General features: G+C 47.4%; 1 protein-coding gene across 1 annotated transcript in view; it reads left to right on the plus strand.

Annotated features, from left to right (window-relative positions):
* psidin (phagocyte signaling impaired) overlaps nt 1–17,895 on the plus strand; it is an 80,762-nt gene that overhangs the window by 24,370 nt on the left and 38,497 nt on the right. The window contains exons 11-17 of the mRNA XM_089572757.1: nt 3,314–3,452; nt 7,645–7,734; nt 12,228–12,338; nt 13,389–13,458; nt 14,297–14,396; nt 14,530–14,577; nt 15,356–15,459. Coding sequence (XP_089428883.1) covers nt 3,314–3,452; nt 7,645–7,734; nt 12,228–12,338; nt 13,389–13,458; nt 14,297–14,396; nt 14,530–14,577; nt 15,356–15,459 — 662 coding nt within the window. The remainder of the gene's footprint in view (nt 1–3,313; nt 3,453–7,644; nt 7,735–12,227; nt 12,339–13,388; nt 13,459–14,296; nt 14,397–14,529; nt 14,578–15,355; nt 15,460–17,895) is intronic.

Below are 17,895 nucleotides of genomic sequence, written 5' to 3' on the forward strand. Positions count from 1 at the left end.
CCGTCACTTCTGCGTGTTGAGGAAGTCCTGTACCAGTGGCTCTTGGACATCCGTGCACGAAATCTGCCTATCTCTGGCCCCATGCTGCAGCAGAAGGCAACATATTTTGCCTGCATCCTGGGTGTCGAGGTGTTGTTTATGGTGGGCAGTGGTTGACTTCAGAGATTTCGGGACTGCTACTCCATCACCGGAAAGGTGCTTGCAGGTGAGAGCCATGCATTTGCCACAGAAGGCACCGGAAAGTGGGTGCAAGATGTGTGGCATGCTTTGAGGGAGAGGTATGAACCATGCAACATTTAACAGCACAGACAATGTTGCCTTGATTTGGCAACTGCTTCTGAGTAGGACCTTGGCACTGAGAAATGAAAAGTGCCACAGCGGGAAATTAACAAGGCTTGCGTGACAGTCCTGCTCGCGACAAACATGGGTGGACTTTCAAAGTTGGGACCGTTTGTCACTGGCAAGTCCGAGTCTCCCGTCTGCCTGCCAGATGCTCTTCACTCCCTGTCACGTACAACTCGGAACTCCAAGGCATGGATGACCAGGGCATTGTGTGGGTATGGCTGTGTGACTTTGATGAGCTGCTTGCAATGAGCAGGCGCAAGATTTGCCTCCTCCTGGATCAGCACGCCATTGCAGTGTCTCGCTCTGAAACATTGAGCTTTGCTTCCTGCCACCAAACCCAACAGAAGTTTTACAGCGCCTTGACCAGGGCACTATCCATGCGTTCTACCTAGCTGGGCTACCGGAAGCGGGTGGTTGAGCAGCTCTTGGTGAAAGTGCAGGTTAAGAACAAGCTGAAGATCATCTATTTGCCGGCCATAACCGAAAGGATCAGCCATGCCTGGCAAGACATGACAACTGCTTCCGTCTTGCTGGACTGGGCTGTGAGGGTGTGGAAGCTGTGAGTGTGGTGTGTACAACACAGGATGACAGCGGCATTGCTGTGCCGTGGGAAGAACTCTTCAATGCTCCAGATGCTCTGCCATCAAGGATGTTTTGACGGTTGATGACAACGTAGCTGTGACAGCGAGCCTGTTGCGACTCTGAAATTGTTTCTGGGGTGCTGGTGTCAGTTACGATCGAGGAGCTGCCACTGTAAGATGATCACCCTTACCTGACTCTTCACGAAGCCCTTTCTGCTACGGATATGCTGTGACGATGCTGCTCGGGAGTACAGGGAAGTGGACTGGAGTTGGTTGTAATGATGTCATATGTCGAAAATGTGGTTCTCAGTAATGGAGCTTGACACAGTGTTCAGGCAAAAATCACTGGCCACTGCAGATAGGTGTGTATTTCTCACCAGTAAGTTGATTTTGGTGTAGATTATCCGTGGGGATTGGCACGATTTTTCGTCGGAATATTTTCGCTTCACTATTCACAACCTCATGTATGATGAATTTGGTGCTGAAGTTTACTGAAGTTCCTTATAAGTGGGTTTGGGTATGTCGAATTATTCCATATATTGAGCAAACCGCATGGAATCACGCTGTTTTTTATAAATGGGTTTGGCGGGTTCTTTATAAACGGGAGTGTGATATGCAGCTCGAAGGGCTGTCTGTGTGCACTTCTGAGAATCTATGCCAACCCATAAGCCAACCCATTAAAGACTAAAACTCATCTAAGGTTTGATCTACTTTAGCAAACGTCACAGGCTGTTTTCCATTTTTGTTTGCTACGAAGTTATGATAAAAATGGGCACTGCACAGAGTTCAAGACAGCCAAGTGCTAGTTCATCTCACAGTGTGCTGTTCTGAGAAAAGCAATTGGTTGAATACATGGACATTAGCAGTGTGCAAATATTTGATTTTTTGAATGTGAGTAGTGAGAAAAATTGGCTTCGAATGTCTTTACAGTATGCAGAAAAATGAAAAAAAAAAGAGAAAAGAAACAGTAGGCATGTTTTTTTTTTTTTAAGTACTGTGTGGCCTTTGCAGTGAAATGAGACAAAACTAGATTTTACTGATCACCATGAAAAAAAAAATTACAGAAGAGCACACTGCTTGACTACACAGCATAGCACTATGCAACCTGTAATGTGGTCATACCAAATGACCAAATGAAATCAATGGGTTGACACTTGGCAGCTAAACAAAAATAAATTGATAGGCAGCCTTGCCATACTGTGGAGCAACTGTGATGGGACAGATAAGAAGAGAATGAAAAATATAATGTCCCAGTGCTAACAAAAAAAAAAGCTGCCAAAAATGAAGAGTTGTAAGGAGTCTTCACCGTACAAACTGCGTTTTGAGGCACTGAAAAAAACTGAGCAGTGTGGTCATGAGTGAGAGGAATGCCCATTGGTGCTGTGACGGCAAGATGGCTTCTAAAAATAAAATGAAATTACAACCGATGCATCAGTCGGCGTGAAAAAGCAGGGCACTTTGAGGCTCAGTCAGCTGGTGTAAGCGTGGCCAACAGCCGCTCAGAAAGAGGCACCTGGCGAAGAGGGCATCATGCCTGCGTGTCAGATATGAATGGGCTACAGCGCACCATGCAACAGGTGGAATATTTACTCCATCACTTGCCCTGTTGGTGGAACCTTTACTCCGCAACCCCTGCGCTGAATTCCCCAACTGTCTTCCAGTTGGGGAATTCCCCAACTGCATTTCCCAGTTTCCCAGCGCTCTCATGTCTTTCACGAATATGCATTTCCCAGTTGGCCAAAATTAGATGGCGGAGTCCTTGCTGGTAGAGTTGTAAAGGCAACAGGACGAATGCCATGAGTGTAGACTTGGTAGTGTGAAGCACGCTGTTGAAGGATCAAGCGAAAAAACCGTGCAATTTCATGTTGTGATTTTTCTAAGTGTGGGGTCAAAAATCTCGTTTTTATGACGTGATGAGTGGGAAAGCCCACTTGCAGAATTTCACATGAGTACCAAGCCAAGCAGCATCTCGTGATAAACTGCCAATCCATGTGATAAGTGACTGAGAAGAAAGTGAAGAGGACGCTTTTGAACTGCTTTCGTGACGCTTTTAATCCTCTGATAATTTGGTAATTTGTGGTGTCACTAGAGTCGGATTTATGAAAGTCGGCAGTATTCGGTGGTGGCTGATTGTTTGGAAACATCCAAGTATCCATTTCCCGAATTGAATGTGAATTGAATAATTAATAACATGTAATTCATATTCGAATTTTCGAACATTTGCACAACCCTAGTAGACATTAGTGCAACGGCTGCCACCAGTGTTCTTTTATTTTTGTTTTAATTTTTTTCCGCTGTCAACTGCTTTTGTTTTGGGGCTCCATAGGCTGTGCCAGTGCCATGCTACATGGTTGCGAATGTTGCCATGTCACGTGCCAAACATGCAGGTCAGTGCAATGCAGCGGCACCTGACCGTCTGCCAACTGCGCCACTACATGAGCAATGGCGGCCACCACCTTTCGCTGGAAGACCGGCTGCATGTGGCCAGGGATATCTTCGCCAGCTACCAGCATGGCCTCCAATTTGGTGCGTCCCCTTTCGGCTGTCTTCTCGCTGGTTGTTCTTTGTTTTGTTTGTTTTTCTTTTCCTCTGTGCATGCATTGCATGCTCGGCTCAAGTGGGACAATGTTGCTGTAAGCTTGGAAATTTGGGTGAGACACACATCGCATGAAAATGAGATTCGGGCAAAAAAAAGTTGGCTTGAAAACAGCTTGTGAATGTCTTTGTCACGTAAAATTTTGTTACATCATGGCTCCGAATAATCTTCACAAGAAAGTTCAATGCTGACCTGCCGCGGTGGCTCAGTTGTAAGGCGCCCGTCTACCGATCCAAAGTACCTACCCGGGTTCGAACCCGACCGCGGCAACCGCGTTTCGATGGAGGCGAAACGCAAGAGGCGCCCGTGTGCTGTGCGATGTCAGTGCACGTTAAAGATCCCCAGGTGGTCGAAATTATTCTGAAGGTCTCTTTCTCTCTTTCTTCTTTCATTCCTACCTTCCTCCCTTCCCTTACGGCGCCTTTCAGGTGTGAGACAGATAATGCGCCATTTCCTTTCCTCAAAAACCAATTTACCTGACAACCTAGTAAACAATGTTCTGCATGCCACACGAACAAGACTGCAGTGATAGATGACTGGCATTGGCGTGACATTTCTCTTTTGTGGGAGACACCTCGACGCTTCTTCGTGCACATGTGGGAGTCGTGAAAATTTTGGTTGTGTGCACAATGCATGGACCCAGCCTAGCAAATTGGACCCCCGAGAAGCAAACACTGCTTGAGGGTTAAGAAGGCAGTCGGGAGCCTTAATTGTAAGCGCTCTTGAAAAGCCGTGCCCTGTGTCCTTCTTGCTGAGCGAAGGGGCAAATGCATTTTCAGAACGCTTAGGTGCTGATCTGGAGGCATTGTTGTTAGGTAGCTGTCTATGTCCAAATGCTTAAGCCCCAACTCCAACGACACTTCCTGGGCGTACGCGCTCAGCGTTGGCGCTCTTGGCGTGCGCCAGAACCGGTCTGCACATGCGCACTGCAGGAGACGCCAGCGAACCTTGGCGAGGCACCGATATCTGTCCGTGCTAGATATCGGCGCCAGGGCCCATGTGCTGGCGCAGGCATTGGAAGCGGGGTCTGGTTGACAACAATCAGAGGACGGTGGGGCTCTCGAGGACTCTTTTCTTCATAGCTTTGTGTTCCCCGAACCTTTCTTCACGGTTTAATTGGTCCTTTCAGCACCCCCCAACCCCTTTTCTTCATGGCTTGAAATTCTTTCCCTCCACTCGAGAGGGGGAGTCAGCCAGCACCAGGGGCATGGAGACGCATGCCCCTTTTCGATGCCCGTTCGGGCGTACGCCAAGAGTGGTGTCGTACGCCTAGGAAGTGTCATTGGAGTTGGGGCTTTACATACGCTAAATGCAAGTGTTTTGCAGGGGCTTACACTGTCGCATCCGCACTTTTAATTCAGCGCATGCAAACGCAGATGCAACTTTGGCTTAACGGCGCCATCTGGTTTTGAGAACAGGAACCATTTTTGTCAACACACCGGCACTCTTCTTATTTTCGTTTTTACATTTTAATATATTGATGCGTTGTGTAAATAGCATGGGTGAAAAAAGGCTGGAAGGAGAGGAGAGCGGGGGGATGCAGCGCTCAGAAAATTTCGCGGGGGGGGGGGGGGGGGTTGACACCGAGACACCCACCCTGGCTACGCCCCTAAACTGGAGTGCCGTAGTTCCTGCTGTGCAGTACACCGTTCTCGCACAAGTCCGCCACTGTCTGGAAGGCGGACAGCGATTATCCGTGCTTGGAGTCAGTAGCAGGGACAAGGGAAGATTAGCCATGGATGCCTTCGTAAAGCTTCAGCTTGAATTGCATATACCGTATAAACGCGTGTAAGGGCCGCACCCGTGTATGGGCCGCACCCCGTTTTCCCGAAGGCAATGTTTAAAAAAAAATAAATCCGTGTAAGGGCCGCACCCGAACTTTCCATGACCCAGGCGGGAATACCCTTCTAAATGCACGCGCCGTGGCCTCCGCGATCGGCTCCGGCTGCGAACAACGGTGCGCACGATCGCGGAGCGCTTGATCGCGGAGGCCAAGCACGCGCACAAGAGCTTCCAAAAACCGTCCATGGATGGCGCCCGAGGCCGCAGCCATCATCCTCGTCAATTTTTTTTTTCTTCTCCCCCCCCCCCCCCCCCCCCCCCCCCCTTTCCCCGCGACTTCCCGCTATCTAATCAGCATCAGTATCGCCAGCTCCAGCCTTTTATGGCGGATTAGCGCCTTCGCCGTAGTTGTGGCTTTCGCGTGCTGCCGCCGAGTAAGCACCTTATCAGCTGCACGGCTGGGAGTTAGCTCTCGAACGCGGCAAGCGTGCGGCGGGCAGGGAACTCGAGGTGGCCGAGAAGTGCGTCCGATGACCGTGCAATCAAAAGGGTGCATTGAGAAACGCAAGCTGCAAAAAACGCGCTTTCTGAGGCGAGCCCTGTGAGTTTCCCCGAACTGCTCTGCTAGTGATGGAAATGCGAACAACGGCTACGCGTTGACAGCGGACATGCTGCGCGGCTTTTTTGGGATGAGCGTGCACCAGAATAAATGCCGTTCATTCCCTGATTGCTGTGTTTTTGCTTTAAATTTTTTTTTTTCTAAATCGCGTGTATGGGCCGCACCCCTAAAATTGGCTCCCGAATCTGGAAAAAAAAGTGCGGCCCTTACACGCGTTTATACGGTATGCATTTGTGAAAAGCTGCATCTATGCATAGAACGCAGTCTGCACTGAAAAAGAAACAATGCAGCATCCACTGTATTTACAGGCAAACTGGCCATCAAGGAACGCACAAGGTATCATCAGTGCTGCCTCAAGATTCTTTAATTCTGAAGTTTCTCCTTGACTCAGGTCGAGGTTGGTTTGTGAAATGTAAAACAACCCTTGAGAGCCATATGAAGTGCGCATATGAATTTGGTGGAGTGCGCATGTTCGGGACCTCTCCAACCTTATTTAGCTCAGGGCCGCAGACCTGACCTGATGCAAGATATTTGTATGTTTGGTGGACACTGGGTTATCTTCTGGATCTGGTATCCAGTGAGGACCTGATGGGCGATATACCATGAAGCCACACCTATCATCCATGTTCAGAGAAGTGGCAGGAACTTTCTTGAACCTGATTGTACCCTTGCTACATGGCTACTTTCAGAATTTCGATGGAGGCGAAATTCTAGAGGCCCGTGTACTGTGCGATGTCAGTGCATGTTAAAGAACCCCAGGTGGTCGAAATTATCCGAAGCCCTTCACTAGGGTGCCCCTCATAGCCTGAGTCACTTTGGGATGTTAAACCCCATAAACCAAACCAAACCAAACAGCTGTTGCTCAACCAAGGGAAGTTGACTATAATGTCAGTTTTGTGGCATTACAGCCATTGTGTTTTAATAGGAGTTCAATTCTGCTGAGGTTGGTTGAATGGGTAGACTTGGCTGACTGGATATTCCCTTATGCACTAACCCCTGTAAATAAGGGCCCTTAAGGAAATAAAACTGAACTGAGACTGACAAGATAGCTGCCAAAAAAGTCAGTCGTATCATCAGAGTTTGGCAATATTTCTTGCTCCCATTATGTTCCCAAATTGCATGCTCTCCTGGTGAACATAAAGTGAACTTTCTTTAAGATGAAGCTTATGAATCTAAACTCCTCAGTAAGCTAAACAGTTTCGGAACCTTTCTTTAAGCTCCCCACAGATGCAGCGTAAATAAAATAAAATATTGATGTTAGCCTTTGAAACAGTGCACGCTGGTCAACACGTGCTCTAGCAGTGCTGCTCTGAACAGCATTGCACAGCAGTTGGTGGCCAACAGGCTTGCAGGGAACTCTGCAGTAAGAGCAGCAACGCGAAAGGAAAAATCTGACGGTTTAGTTGAATAGGCTTTTTGCCACACATATTGTGGGTCTGACCTTTGAACTTATGGCCCCCGGTGCTCATGAACACAAAAACAACTGCAGGGGTGGCCTAGTTGTTTGAGCATTTGCCTGGCATGCGGGAGGTGTGGGGTTCGATCCCCAGTGCTGCCGGGTACCCCACCGGTGATACAGCGGGTACAAGCTTTCCCCTGGTCTGGTGCTGCTTGGCTTATTTAGGCCCACTTTGTGTAAAGAAAAATGCATTGTGCCCTGTGCCATTTTGGTCAGGGCTGCCCTTGCGCCATTATAAGCTGTTCCCTTTGGTTCTCCCCAGGAGTGGACCTGCTGCCGACCGACTTCCAGCCAGCCGATAACTACGCTGTCCTGGCAGGCTGCCTTCTGCTCGAGCACTGGCAGGAATCAGGTGTGACCCTAGGAGCACGCTTTTGCAACTGCGTCCCTGGTGCAGTGAAACCAGCATGCAGATGTTCGCAGCCAATTCTAGTTCCATGCTTTATCTTTGACTGTCACAAGTATTCGCGCCACCCAACTGTGCATAGTGATTCAGGGAAGCAGCAGAAGTAGTAGTGTCAGTTAAGTTGCAGTTATGCACAGTCAGTGCTCAGTGCCGCTTGCTTTATAAGCTCGTATCATGGTACAGTTGAGGGCATGCTTGCAATTGATTTTTTTTTTCCCGAACTCGGTATGGCACACTCGCGTGACAACGTGATGCATTGACCACTGTCCTCACGTGCTGAAACGACTCGGTGGTTCTTCCAAAAGTGGCGTGCATCTGAGATTGTGAGGGACTGTTGCTTTTTCCGCGATCTTTGGAGTTTCAGAGCTAGCAATATAGTTGTGCTGAGTGCACCTCTACAGTACTGCACACATCTCTTGCTCCAAGGGAATCTGTGTCTGAGCTAGTTGTTCCATTGCACAAAATAGCAACAGCCAACAAGAGAAAACACACAGAAAGCACAAGAACACAGAGAACACACAGGGACACAACATATGTCGTGTCCCATCTCTGTGTTATCGCTTGCTGGTCCAGCAACACGTGCCACACCTGACTACTGCCTCTGCTACTCCCACTGCTTCGAGAAATTAGTATGTGTTTTTGGAGACTGATCTTTGCAAGCATTTAAGCCAGGAAATGTGGGTCTTGCCCATCATGATGGTTACCTTTTATGCGTAGCATATTGCAATCACTCAGTTCAGCCCTTGGGCGCGGCCGGGCAGCCACCAAACCACGTGACGTCACGTGGTTTGGTCACGTCACGTCACCAGTGACGTCACCAAACCACTTAAAAAAAATTTTAAAAAAAAGAAAAAAAAGGAAAAACAAAAAGAAAAAAAAACAAAAAAAAGAACGGCTGAGCATGGTGGCGGTTGCCACCGCCCCGTCTCAAAGGGGGCGCTCCTATCCATCCATCCATTCATCCATACGTCACGGAGGAAAAGCTGCTGAGAAAATCGAGTGCCGCCAAGCAATACCTCGCGCAAAAAGACCGCGCAATATGCAACGCATTCTTGGCTTAACCAAGCTAAGCCTTTTTTTTTTTTTGCGCATTAGGCTCTTATCACGAAGAGTAGCAAAAGTTATGTAACCTGACACCACATCTGCCGTGACAAGACATGAAGGTCTGGAGTTGACCGCAATAAAAGGCACATCGTCTGCACCATATGAGCTGTGTTCCCGAGCACCTACCTTTGCCGTGTAATCGAACGGAATAGTGCCAAGGTGAAATGATGAATGAAGACAACGTACACAAGAGAAGGCGCCATTGTCGAACCAGCTTTGTCATAGCAGTTCAGTTTGCCATGTTTTGGTCAGCAGTACAGCTGATGAAATGGGCATGCCAGCTGTTTTGCATGACTTCTTCCTGTCAAGGGAGTGCAACTGGCAATTGACTCTGAGTGGCCCTGAACAAACGGAGCTCCTCAAAATTATTTTACTAGAGGGAAAAGTCAGTGTCTTTGCTGTCAAGTAGTGCTTTGTCCACCATGGAGAGGCCGGTTCATGTAAACTTTGAGCTTGGCTGAAAACAGGTTCAGCTGCGAAATTATTGTGGCATCAATGATTCCAATTACAAATCCTTAACAGTATCAGTTATAGCACGAAGAAGGGTGGTCTGGCACTGGCAGGGTTACAGAGGTATTTGTACAAGTTTCTGAATCTCTGAAGGGCACATTTTGAGGTTAGACTTGAGAAAGAGAGGCCATTTCTTCAGCTGAACGCACATAATTGGCCGGTTACAGAAAAAGCCTAACTGGACCCTCCTTAATTTGGAAACCAGGTTAAATTGAACTGGTGGCGTGGTCCCGGCAAATGCCTGTGTAAGTACCGTATTTACTCGCATAATAGGCGCACTTTTTTTCCAGAAAATCCGGCTCAAAGTTCGGGGTGCGCCTATTATGCGGGGTAAAATTTCCGGAAATTTTTCGACTCGCAAAAGTGAACACACCGCGTAAACGCACTCGTGTACGGGCCGCACCTCGTTTTCGCGAAGAAAATATTGAAAAAAAAAAAAAAGATCCGTGTAGGGCCGCACCGAAACTTTCCACGACACACGCGGGAATAGCCTTCGGAATGCATGCCCCGAGGCCTCCGCGATCGGCTCTGGCTGCGCGCAACGAGCGCTTGATCGCGGAGGCCACACACGCGCACAGGAGCTTCCAGACGCCGCCCACGGAGGGCGCCCAAGGCCAAGCTCATCAGCATCATCGTTTTCCTCCGCCGCGAGCTTTCGCTATCTATATCGCCATCAGCATCACCAGCTCGTTTTTTTTTTTTTGTTGTTGTTGTTGCTGTCAAGTGCCGGGATTTGCGGTAGCGCGATAGTTATCATGGTTTATGGCTTTGCCGCGGAGCGTTGCTGTTTTATCTGGACGGGCAAGCACCTTAACAGCTCCACAGCTGGGAGTTTGCTCTCGAACACGGCTAGCGTGTGCGGCAGGTCGGAAAATACGTGACCGAGAAGTGCGGCAGTTGCGACTGCGGCGTCCCTAAATTTTCGTACGCGACTCCAAGCGCCGAGGTTTTCGCGGGCCTAAGTCGGGAACGTTTCCGGCTGGAGATGAAGCTTTCCAAACAGACGATTAAAGTGAGCATCCCTGAAAACTGTGTGCGGCTGTTCTATGCGATGTCGTTGTGCGTGCTGTGGGTCCGCAGCAGCTGCGACGGCAGCAGCACTAGTGAGGACTAGTAGTCAGTTCAGTAAAAAATTTGTTAAAATAAAGATTGGGAAGCGGGGGGTGGCGAGGCGTCGGCTTGCAATCGTGTAAATACAGTATTGATCACAGTGCCAAGTTCGGGATGCGCCTATTATGCGCGGAAATAAAAAAATCTGATTTTTCGCGCCCTAACTTGGGGTGCGCCTATTATGCGAGTGCGCCTATTACGCGAGTAAATACGGTATATGGCACCACACACTCGCTAATTTAGACACTATAGGTCTTGCGCTAGTTAATTCGAACAGGCTCCAGAGGCGAGGTAGCATCCAGGTATGACCAGCACAGCAAAATGATCATTGAAATATTGTGACGAAGACGAAGCTGGCAGTGGCGCGGGACGGAGCGCCCACGCTAGGCCAGCGGCCATTAAATCATCTCATAGCCATGGTTCACCACGTCTCATTCTTCGGCTGGCCGCCGCGTAACAATATAGTGCTACTAAGACATTAATTGCATGCTGCAGAGTCATCCGTGCACCTGTGGCGTGCATGCAGTGGCAGGCATGACGAAGAATGAACAGCCCCGTCTCCGAAAATAGTCCAACCGCGTAGTTTCGGTCTCACTTTCATGAACTTCACTCCAGCCCACGGCTGCGGCGACTATCAGCCACGCACTATCAGTCAGCAAACTGAGTACAGCGGCGCACTGTGTCTAGACTCTGATAAGTGCTGCAGTGCATTTCCCTGCCTTCTCACTTTCAGCTGCATAGTTCTTCCATTCTGCCATTGCACCAAAACTGCGCACTTGTCATGTGCCATTTGCTCTTTGTGCAGGGAAGCCTCCTCGCACGTGACACAGCGGCTTGTGAGGGGGGTTTGCACCACTATTGCGTCGCGCTGTGAAGGATGCTGGGGAAGCTTTTAACGTTCCGGAGCAGTTTTCCTTTGACACTTCTGACAGTGTCAAAGCGTAGATGGAACTATGAGACACACTACTTGTCGCTATTCTCATCTCAAAACCAGGCAACCACTGCCCCAGTCTTTTACCAAACAAATAGATTTACAACGATGCGGACAATTCCTGTCAGATTTCTTTTAGGGTGATTTGATTCGAACTTCAGATGATTAAATATTTTTTTGGCCCCTTGAAATGTGAATGAACAAGCTCTTCCTGCAATAGCTTAGCCAAAGGTGAAGTTAGTCAAATGTTTAGGGGAATCCCCCAAGGTGGAGTAGATTTGTAATAAGGGAGTAATTACTCATTGGCATCCACCCGAGCGCAGCCATACGGCTACAAAGGAAAGCTCTACAGCTTTCTCAGAAACCTCGAGTTATTGATCAATTTGCTCTCGACCTACCATAAGCTTGCCGTCCTGGTTAGCTCAATTGGTAGAGCGACTGCTCCGGTGAAGCGGTGGTCCTGGGTTCGAACCCCGGACCAGGACAAATTTTTCTTTAACTACGAGGTTTCTGGGAAAGCTGTACAGCTTTCCTTTGTAGCCGTATGGCTGCGCTCGGGTGGATGTCAATGAGTAATTACTCCCTTATTACAAAGGTGAAGTCGATAGATGACCGATAGCTGCATTAGTTTTCCCTCTGGGCACCTGCTGAGAACCACCTCTGTTGGCAGTGCAGTCTGCCTCCTGTGGGCCTTTCCCTCTTCCCCTGGGCTTACGTGTGTTTGAAGGTTGCTGGGGATGCGTGGCGTTGTTGTCAACAGTGTCGTTCCCTTTGCCCTGGGCAGGGGACAGCCGCCTGCTGCTGCGCCTGCTGGCTGCCCTGGAGCAGGCCCTGCTCCACAGCCCCTCCTGCTTCCAGATCAAGCTGCTGCTGCTCAAGATATACGCCCGCATAGGTGCGCCTACATTCTTCCCCCCTGTCATCTTAAGCAGTCTCACAGTTAAGGGGGGACACTGGTCTTGAAAAGAAAATTTTTATTAATGAAGTCACAGTTACGAAATCTTCAGGGAATATGTATTTTTGTGTGCTGGTTCTAAATATGTCATTTAATTTCATATAAAACAATTCCTTGAGCACTTGTGCACTCTTTTATGCTAGTATTTTGCGGAGAGCTTTGAAGAAAATTTGCTGCAGGAAACTCGCTGAAATGTGTGCCATTGGGTTCTCTTGACACCAAGGAATACAATAAGGGTGAAATTGTCTTCCTGCCTATCATAGAACTTGAGTTATAGAGTTTTGAAGTTGTCGCTTCAGAAATGAGAAGGAAAGTGTGTACTATTCCTGTTTCTGAAGTGGCAGCTTCAGTACCCTATACTCAAGTTCTATGAGAGCCAGGATGATAATTTTACCGTTATTGTATTCCTTGGTGTCAAGAGAACCCAATGGCATGCATTTCAGCGAGTTTCCTGCAGCAAATTTTCTTCAAAACTCTCCGCAGCATACTTGCATATAAAGTGGATAAGTGCTCAAGGAATTGTTTTACATGAAATTAAATGACATATCTAGAATCAGCACACAAAAATACATGTGCCCTGAAAATTTCATAACTATGACTAAATTAATAAAATTTTCTTTTCAAGACCAGAGTCCCCCCTTAATGCACTGCGGAAATGGCGCCAGTGATACGAGCATGCTGCGTGAGGAAGTCATATCCGTTGCCAGTTTGTGCTGAAGTAGTATACTTGTGTGAAAGGTTTCCCTTGTCCATTCTGCTCTTTCTCAGTGCTGGCAAATTGGTCTTGCACTGGAACTTTTCTTTTTATGATTCTCTTGTAGACTCTGTTGTATTTTCGTGTTTATTTACATGTTGCGTAGCCTTTGTGTGCAGAATTTTCAAATCTACTCCCCCATAATGAGCCATGATGGCCCTGTGTGGGATTGGTTCATGTTTGAGCTGCGAGCGTTCTTCCTCTCTGAGTGGGCTCTGTTGTGTCTCTGGCCACAGGTGCGGCAGGCTCGTGCCACCATGTGGCTGAACTGCTCGACATCAAGCACATTCAGCACGACACCTTGGGGTGAGTGGCTGGCGGGCTCGTAGCAGGACTCTCAGCATTTGCTGGCGTTGGTGCTAGGCTTTGTGGTGTTTGTTCTTCCATGTTCTTTGTTAATCGCCTTGGTCTTATCCCTGTGTTTGCCCTGTGAGGTGCAACTAGATTTCACTGGAACGATTGTGACCACACTCATTTGTGTGCAGTAAGTTAGCAGTGGAAGAGGCAGGTTTTAGGTCTGTTTGTTCCTTGCCACTCCTCGCTGTTCAGTGTTCATGAGGTGTATGTTTGAGTGTAAAAAAACTAATAAATTTGTCATAGAGTGGTTTTTTATTGTTGTTTACTGGTGCGTTCTACCGTTGCTCTCTTGTCTCCCCTCTTGAGAATTGGAGACTATATATAGGCATTGATTGTCGTAGCTTTGTTTGTCTTCATATATGAATAGGCATTGATTGTTAAAGCTTTGTTTGTCTTCATATATGAATAGGCATTGATTGTTGTAGCTGTCTTTGTCTTCATGTATTGTATTGTGGCTGAATGATGTGAAACCATATGTTAGAGGCTGCGTTTGCTGCGTGCGCTGTCAGGGTGGCAATGCCCTCTCAGGCTCTTTTCGGGCCTTTTGTTATGCCTACTGAGGCAGTTGTGTGTAGTCGTCCAGAATAAGGAAAGAAAGACAGGATTCGAGGATTTTTACTTCAGTTCTAGATCAGATCTTGGGAAAACTCTCCATTTTGCAAAAGAAGTGCTGGAACGTAGCACAGTCTTCAAATCACAGTTGTGTAATAATAACAGCAGAAAATATAGTTTCATCCCTGAGAAGCCAAAAAAAGCATTCTGAAGTTGGGCTCTCACTGGGGCGCAGTTACCTGGTCACCCCCGTGTACCTGAAGGCTGGTCACTTCCAGGCTGCCAGCGCAAACATGAATGTGGCACTGAAGCTCTTCACGGGCAACTACAAAGACGTGAGTGGCACTTACTTACTAATCACTTAGTGGGCAGTTTTTTTTTTTGTTCCATTCTGTGCATTGGTCGAACAGTGTGGCAGGTTTAGTGCTTTATTTCATGACATCTCTCTTTCCTGTTTTTGGACTGCAGACTACAGACTACCTCATTGCCTGCTACAAATATGGCTCCTTTACAAAGGTGAGTCACATTATGTCGCATTATTGTTAATGCCCTTGAACTAATTGGCCTTAGACTTGAATACTCGTGGTGTGCTTTTGGATAGTCTACACCAGTGGCTTTTTCGTCGGCAGTCAGTTGAGCGGCAAACGGGCATCAGACTCAGTCGGGAATCCCAAAGGCCTCCAAACAGCAAGCGTGCATATTCTAGAATGCAGTGTGTTCACAGCGACCCTTGAGAGTATGAGAGTTGCTAAGGCCGCCTACAGGGATGTCTTGTAATGGTGGTCCGCTGGGAGGGACAGTGACATGGCCTGGACATGGGACATATGCACGAGGACAAGACGAGGTCATACTTGGTGCACTGTGTTGAAAAGGAAATGAACTCATTAGTTCGAGAATGAGTCAGTGGTTTTTGGCATGCTTGTAGGGTTTGTATCATTCAGAAACAGTTAGGGAATTTTTTTCAATGTACACTCATCTCACAATCTTGGGAAGAGAAAAAATTGATTTATCTCTGGTTGGCTGTTATTAATTAAAGGGACCAAATATAGCTGTAACCAGGGGTGTATTGGGAGGGGGGGTGCCCTGATCAACCTGAAGGTTGTGCTTCTCTTCCCTTGCTTAAATGTCGTGAAACCTGGATAGGAGCAGCACAGTTTCCTTATCTTCCCCCTTCCCAGTCGTGCTGACGCACATCGGCTCTCCCTGAAGGGAATTTCATGTTTGGCTAAGCTGGCTACTTGTAGGCTTCTTGTAGGCTTGCTGACTCTGCTGTGCATTACTTGTTGCCTTCCAGATCCAGGAGATGATGAGGTTCCGCGAACGGCTAAACAACTCGCTTCACTTTGCCTTACTGACGGCCGACAAGATGATTCTGGAGTTGCTGCTGGAGGCAAAGAGGTAGGCTTGATCGGGGGTACTAGCTGCTGTGTTGAAGAGGCACTTGACATTTTTTTAATAGAAGACCATTTCTTTATTGGTGAGTAATTTGGAGTTGAAAACTGGATATTTTTTTTCCCACCACTCAATCCAAACAAGTGACGTTGAGGATGTCGTCGAGATCATAATGGACTTGGTGATCGCTGCCTGGAAGTGGGTGCCAGTGTGGTACAGCCGGAAAGTTGTTCCTTCTCGTCAGAGATTCATAAAAAAGTGTTAACGTCTTCTCTTCGCAATGTGTTTGTAAAAAACCACTGGCAGCAATACATACCTGCATTTTGTATTTTAATCTCTGCTAGTTATACAAGCACGGTTTGAAGTGAAAGTAGCCTCTTTATCATCAGAATGCAGTAGCGTACTGATACACACCAATGGCGCCATCTTGTGGGAGTTTTTTTTTTTTTTTTTTTTGTAACTAGATGTTCCTAGTTTTAACTCAGCGTAATCAAGCAAACAGTTTCAACGCAGTAGTGTTAATGGTCCTGTTCAGCGGAAAACTCGGTGTTGGCGTGTCGATAAAACCTGCATTTGCAGAAAGGGTTGTGACGTCGCAACCATATGAGCTTGTACGCGTAATTCAAACCACATATCGATCACGCAGTAAAACAGTGTTCACGTCACTACACTATTCCTCATTGGTCTGCTGGGTCGTGGCATCATTCTACCTCCATTATGAAGCACCTCTGAAGGAAAATAATTGCGCTTAAAAGAGAAATGATTAAGTGAGGACTCGAACTTCTGCCCTTTGGGTCGCGAGCTAGGTGCACTAGCGCTCTACCGCTGAAGAAAACTTTTTTGGTTGAAGGGAGGGCTCGTGTGTCTTGTGCTAGATAAAGAAAAAAAAAATAACGATCAGTGTTCAATTTCTGCGAGGGGATATGAAAAGAGGCTGCTGAAAGGACCTATTAACACTACCGTGTCATATTAAGGGAAGCTGGTCTTAAAAAAAAAAATTTTCTTGTTAATGAAGTCACAATAATGGAATCATCAAGAAACATCTATTTTTGCGTGCTGATTCCAAATATGTAATTTAATTTTATGCAAAACAAGTCCTTGTGCACTTATGTAATATGTGTTATGTTGCTATAAGCCTATGCTCCAAGGGCACTTCAAAAATGCACGACTGGCGGGGAAATACCGAACTAGGCCAAAAATGGAACTAACTGTCTGAACAATAAACCAGATGCGCCTGCTCAAGTGGACGGGAAAAAGAAAGCGAAGCTATCAGGCCAACGTTCTGTGATCGGTTTGTGCAGTTACAGCATCTGAACCAAAATCCGACAATGCAACATCATCACCAGAGACTCTGCTACTCGTAGCATAGATAATAATTGCAGTCAATGCAGTAGAATTGCGCGCAGCAAGGTTTTTCCAAGCGCGCGCCATCCACGCACCCGATGCCTTGCACGGAGCATCCTCGCCGTACCCTCCGCTTCAAGGGCATCTCAAAAATTTGCGCGTCATGGGAAAATTGCAGTCTATGCAGAAACCGAAACTGTAGTCTCCGAAGAACAAATTAGATGGCGCCACATCACCGTAACGGCTATAATGAGGAGCTTCGGTTTTGCACAAGCAGACCGTAAGCAGGAATCTGAACGCACAGGCGAGTGTTCTGGGCTCTCGTTGTGAAGTTCGAGCTTATGCAGAAACCGAAACTGTAGTCTCTGAAGAACAAATTAGATGGCGCCACATCACCGTAACGGCTATAATGAGGAGCTTCGGTTCGCACAAGCAGACCGGAAGCAGGAATCTGAACGCACAGGCGAGCGTTCTGGGCTCTCGTTGTGAAGTTCGAGCTTTGAAACAATACCTGAGGATACAGCATCGTCGTCAGGGTCCGTGCTAATCAATACATCAAAAATATGTGGTGCAAACACAGCAGAATTGAGTGCAACGGGGTTTTTTCGAGTGAGCGCTATTCCCGATGATGACGGCTTGTTCGGAGCGCCTGACGCCGCACCCTCAACTTCAAGCACATCTCAAAAATTGCCGCTTTTTGGCAAAAATATAAACTAAGCAAGAAATTTAAGTTCAATGTGTGAACAACAAACCGAATGACTCAGGAAGTCCATAGCGGCCACGGTCGCGCTGCCACAGCACTTCGAATTTTTCGATCACCGGTGATCGAAGCACAGTGGCGTGGTAATGAAAGAGTAAAGAGAAAACTAATAACTGCAGGCAGGGACTACATTCCACTCCTTGAAAACAGGAGGCATGTTTTGGCTCCATGACTTGCATTCATTGCCAGAAAAATTTGTTGCGGAGTATAGTGATCAGCTTGGTGATGTAAGTAAAGGTAGTTTTTGATACATCAAACCCAAGGAGGACTTGGGGAATAGTATGTACTGTATTTACACGATTGTTAGTTGACTCGAATAAAAGTCGACCCCCCCGTAT

This window comes from Amblyomma mixtum, chromosome 2 (assembly GCF_055824585.1).
Source record: "Amblyomma mixtum isolate Tamu chromosome 2, ASM5582458v1, whole genome shotgun sequence".
In the NCBI taxonomy this organism is placed as follows: Eukaryota; Metazoa; Arthropoda; class Arachnida; order Ixodida; family Ixodidae; genus Amblyomma; species Amblyomma mixtum.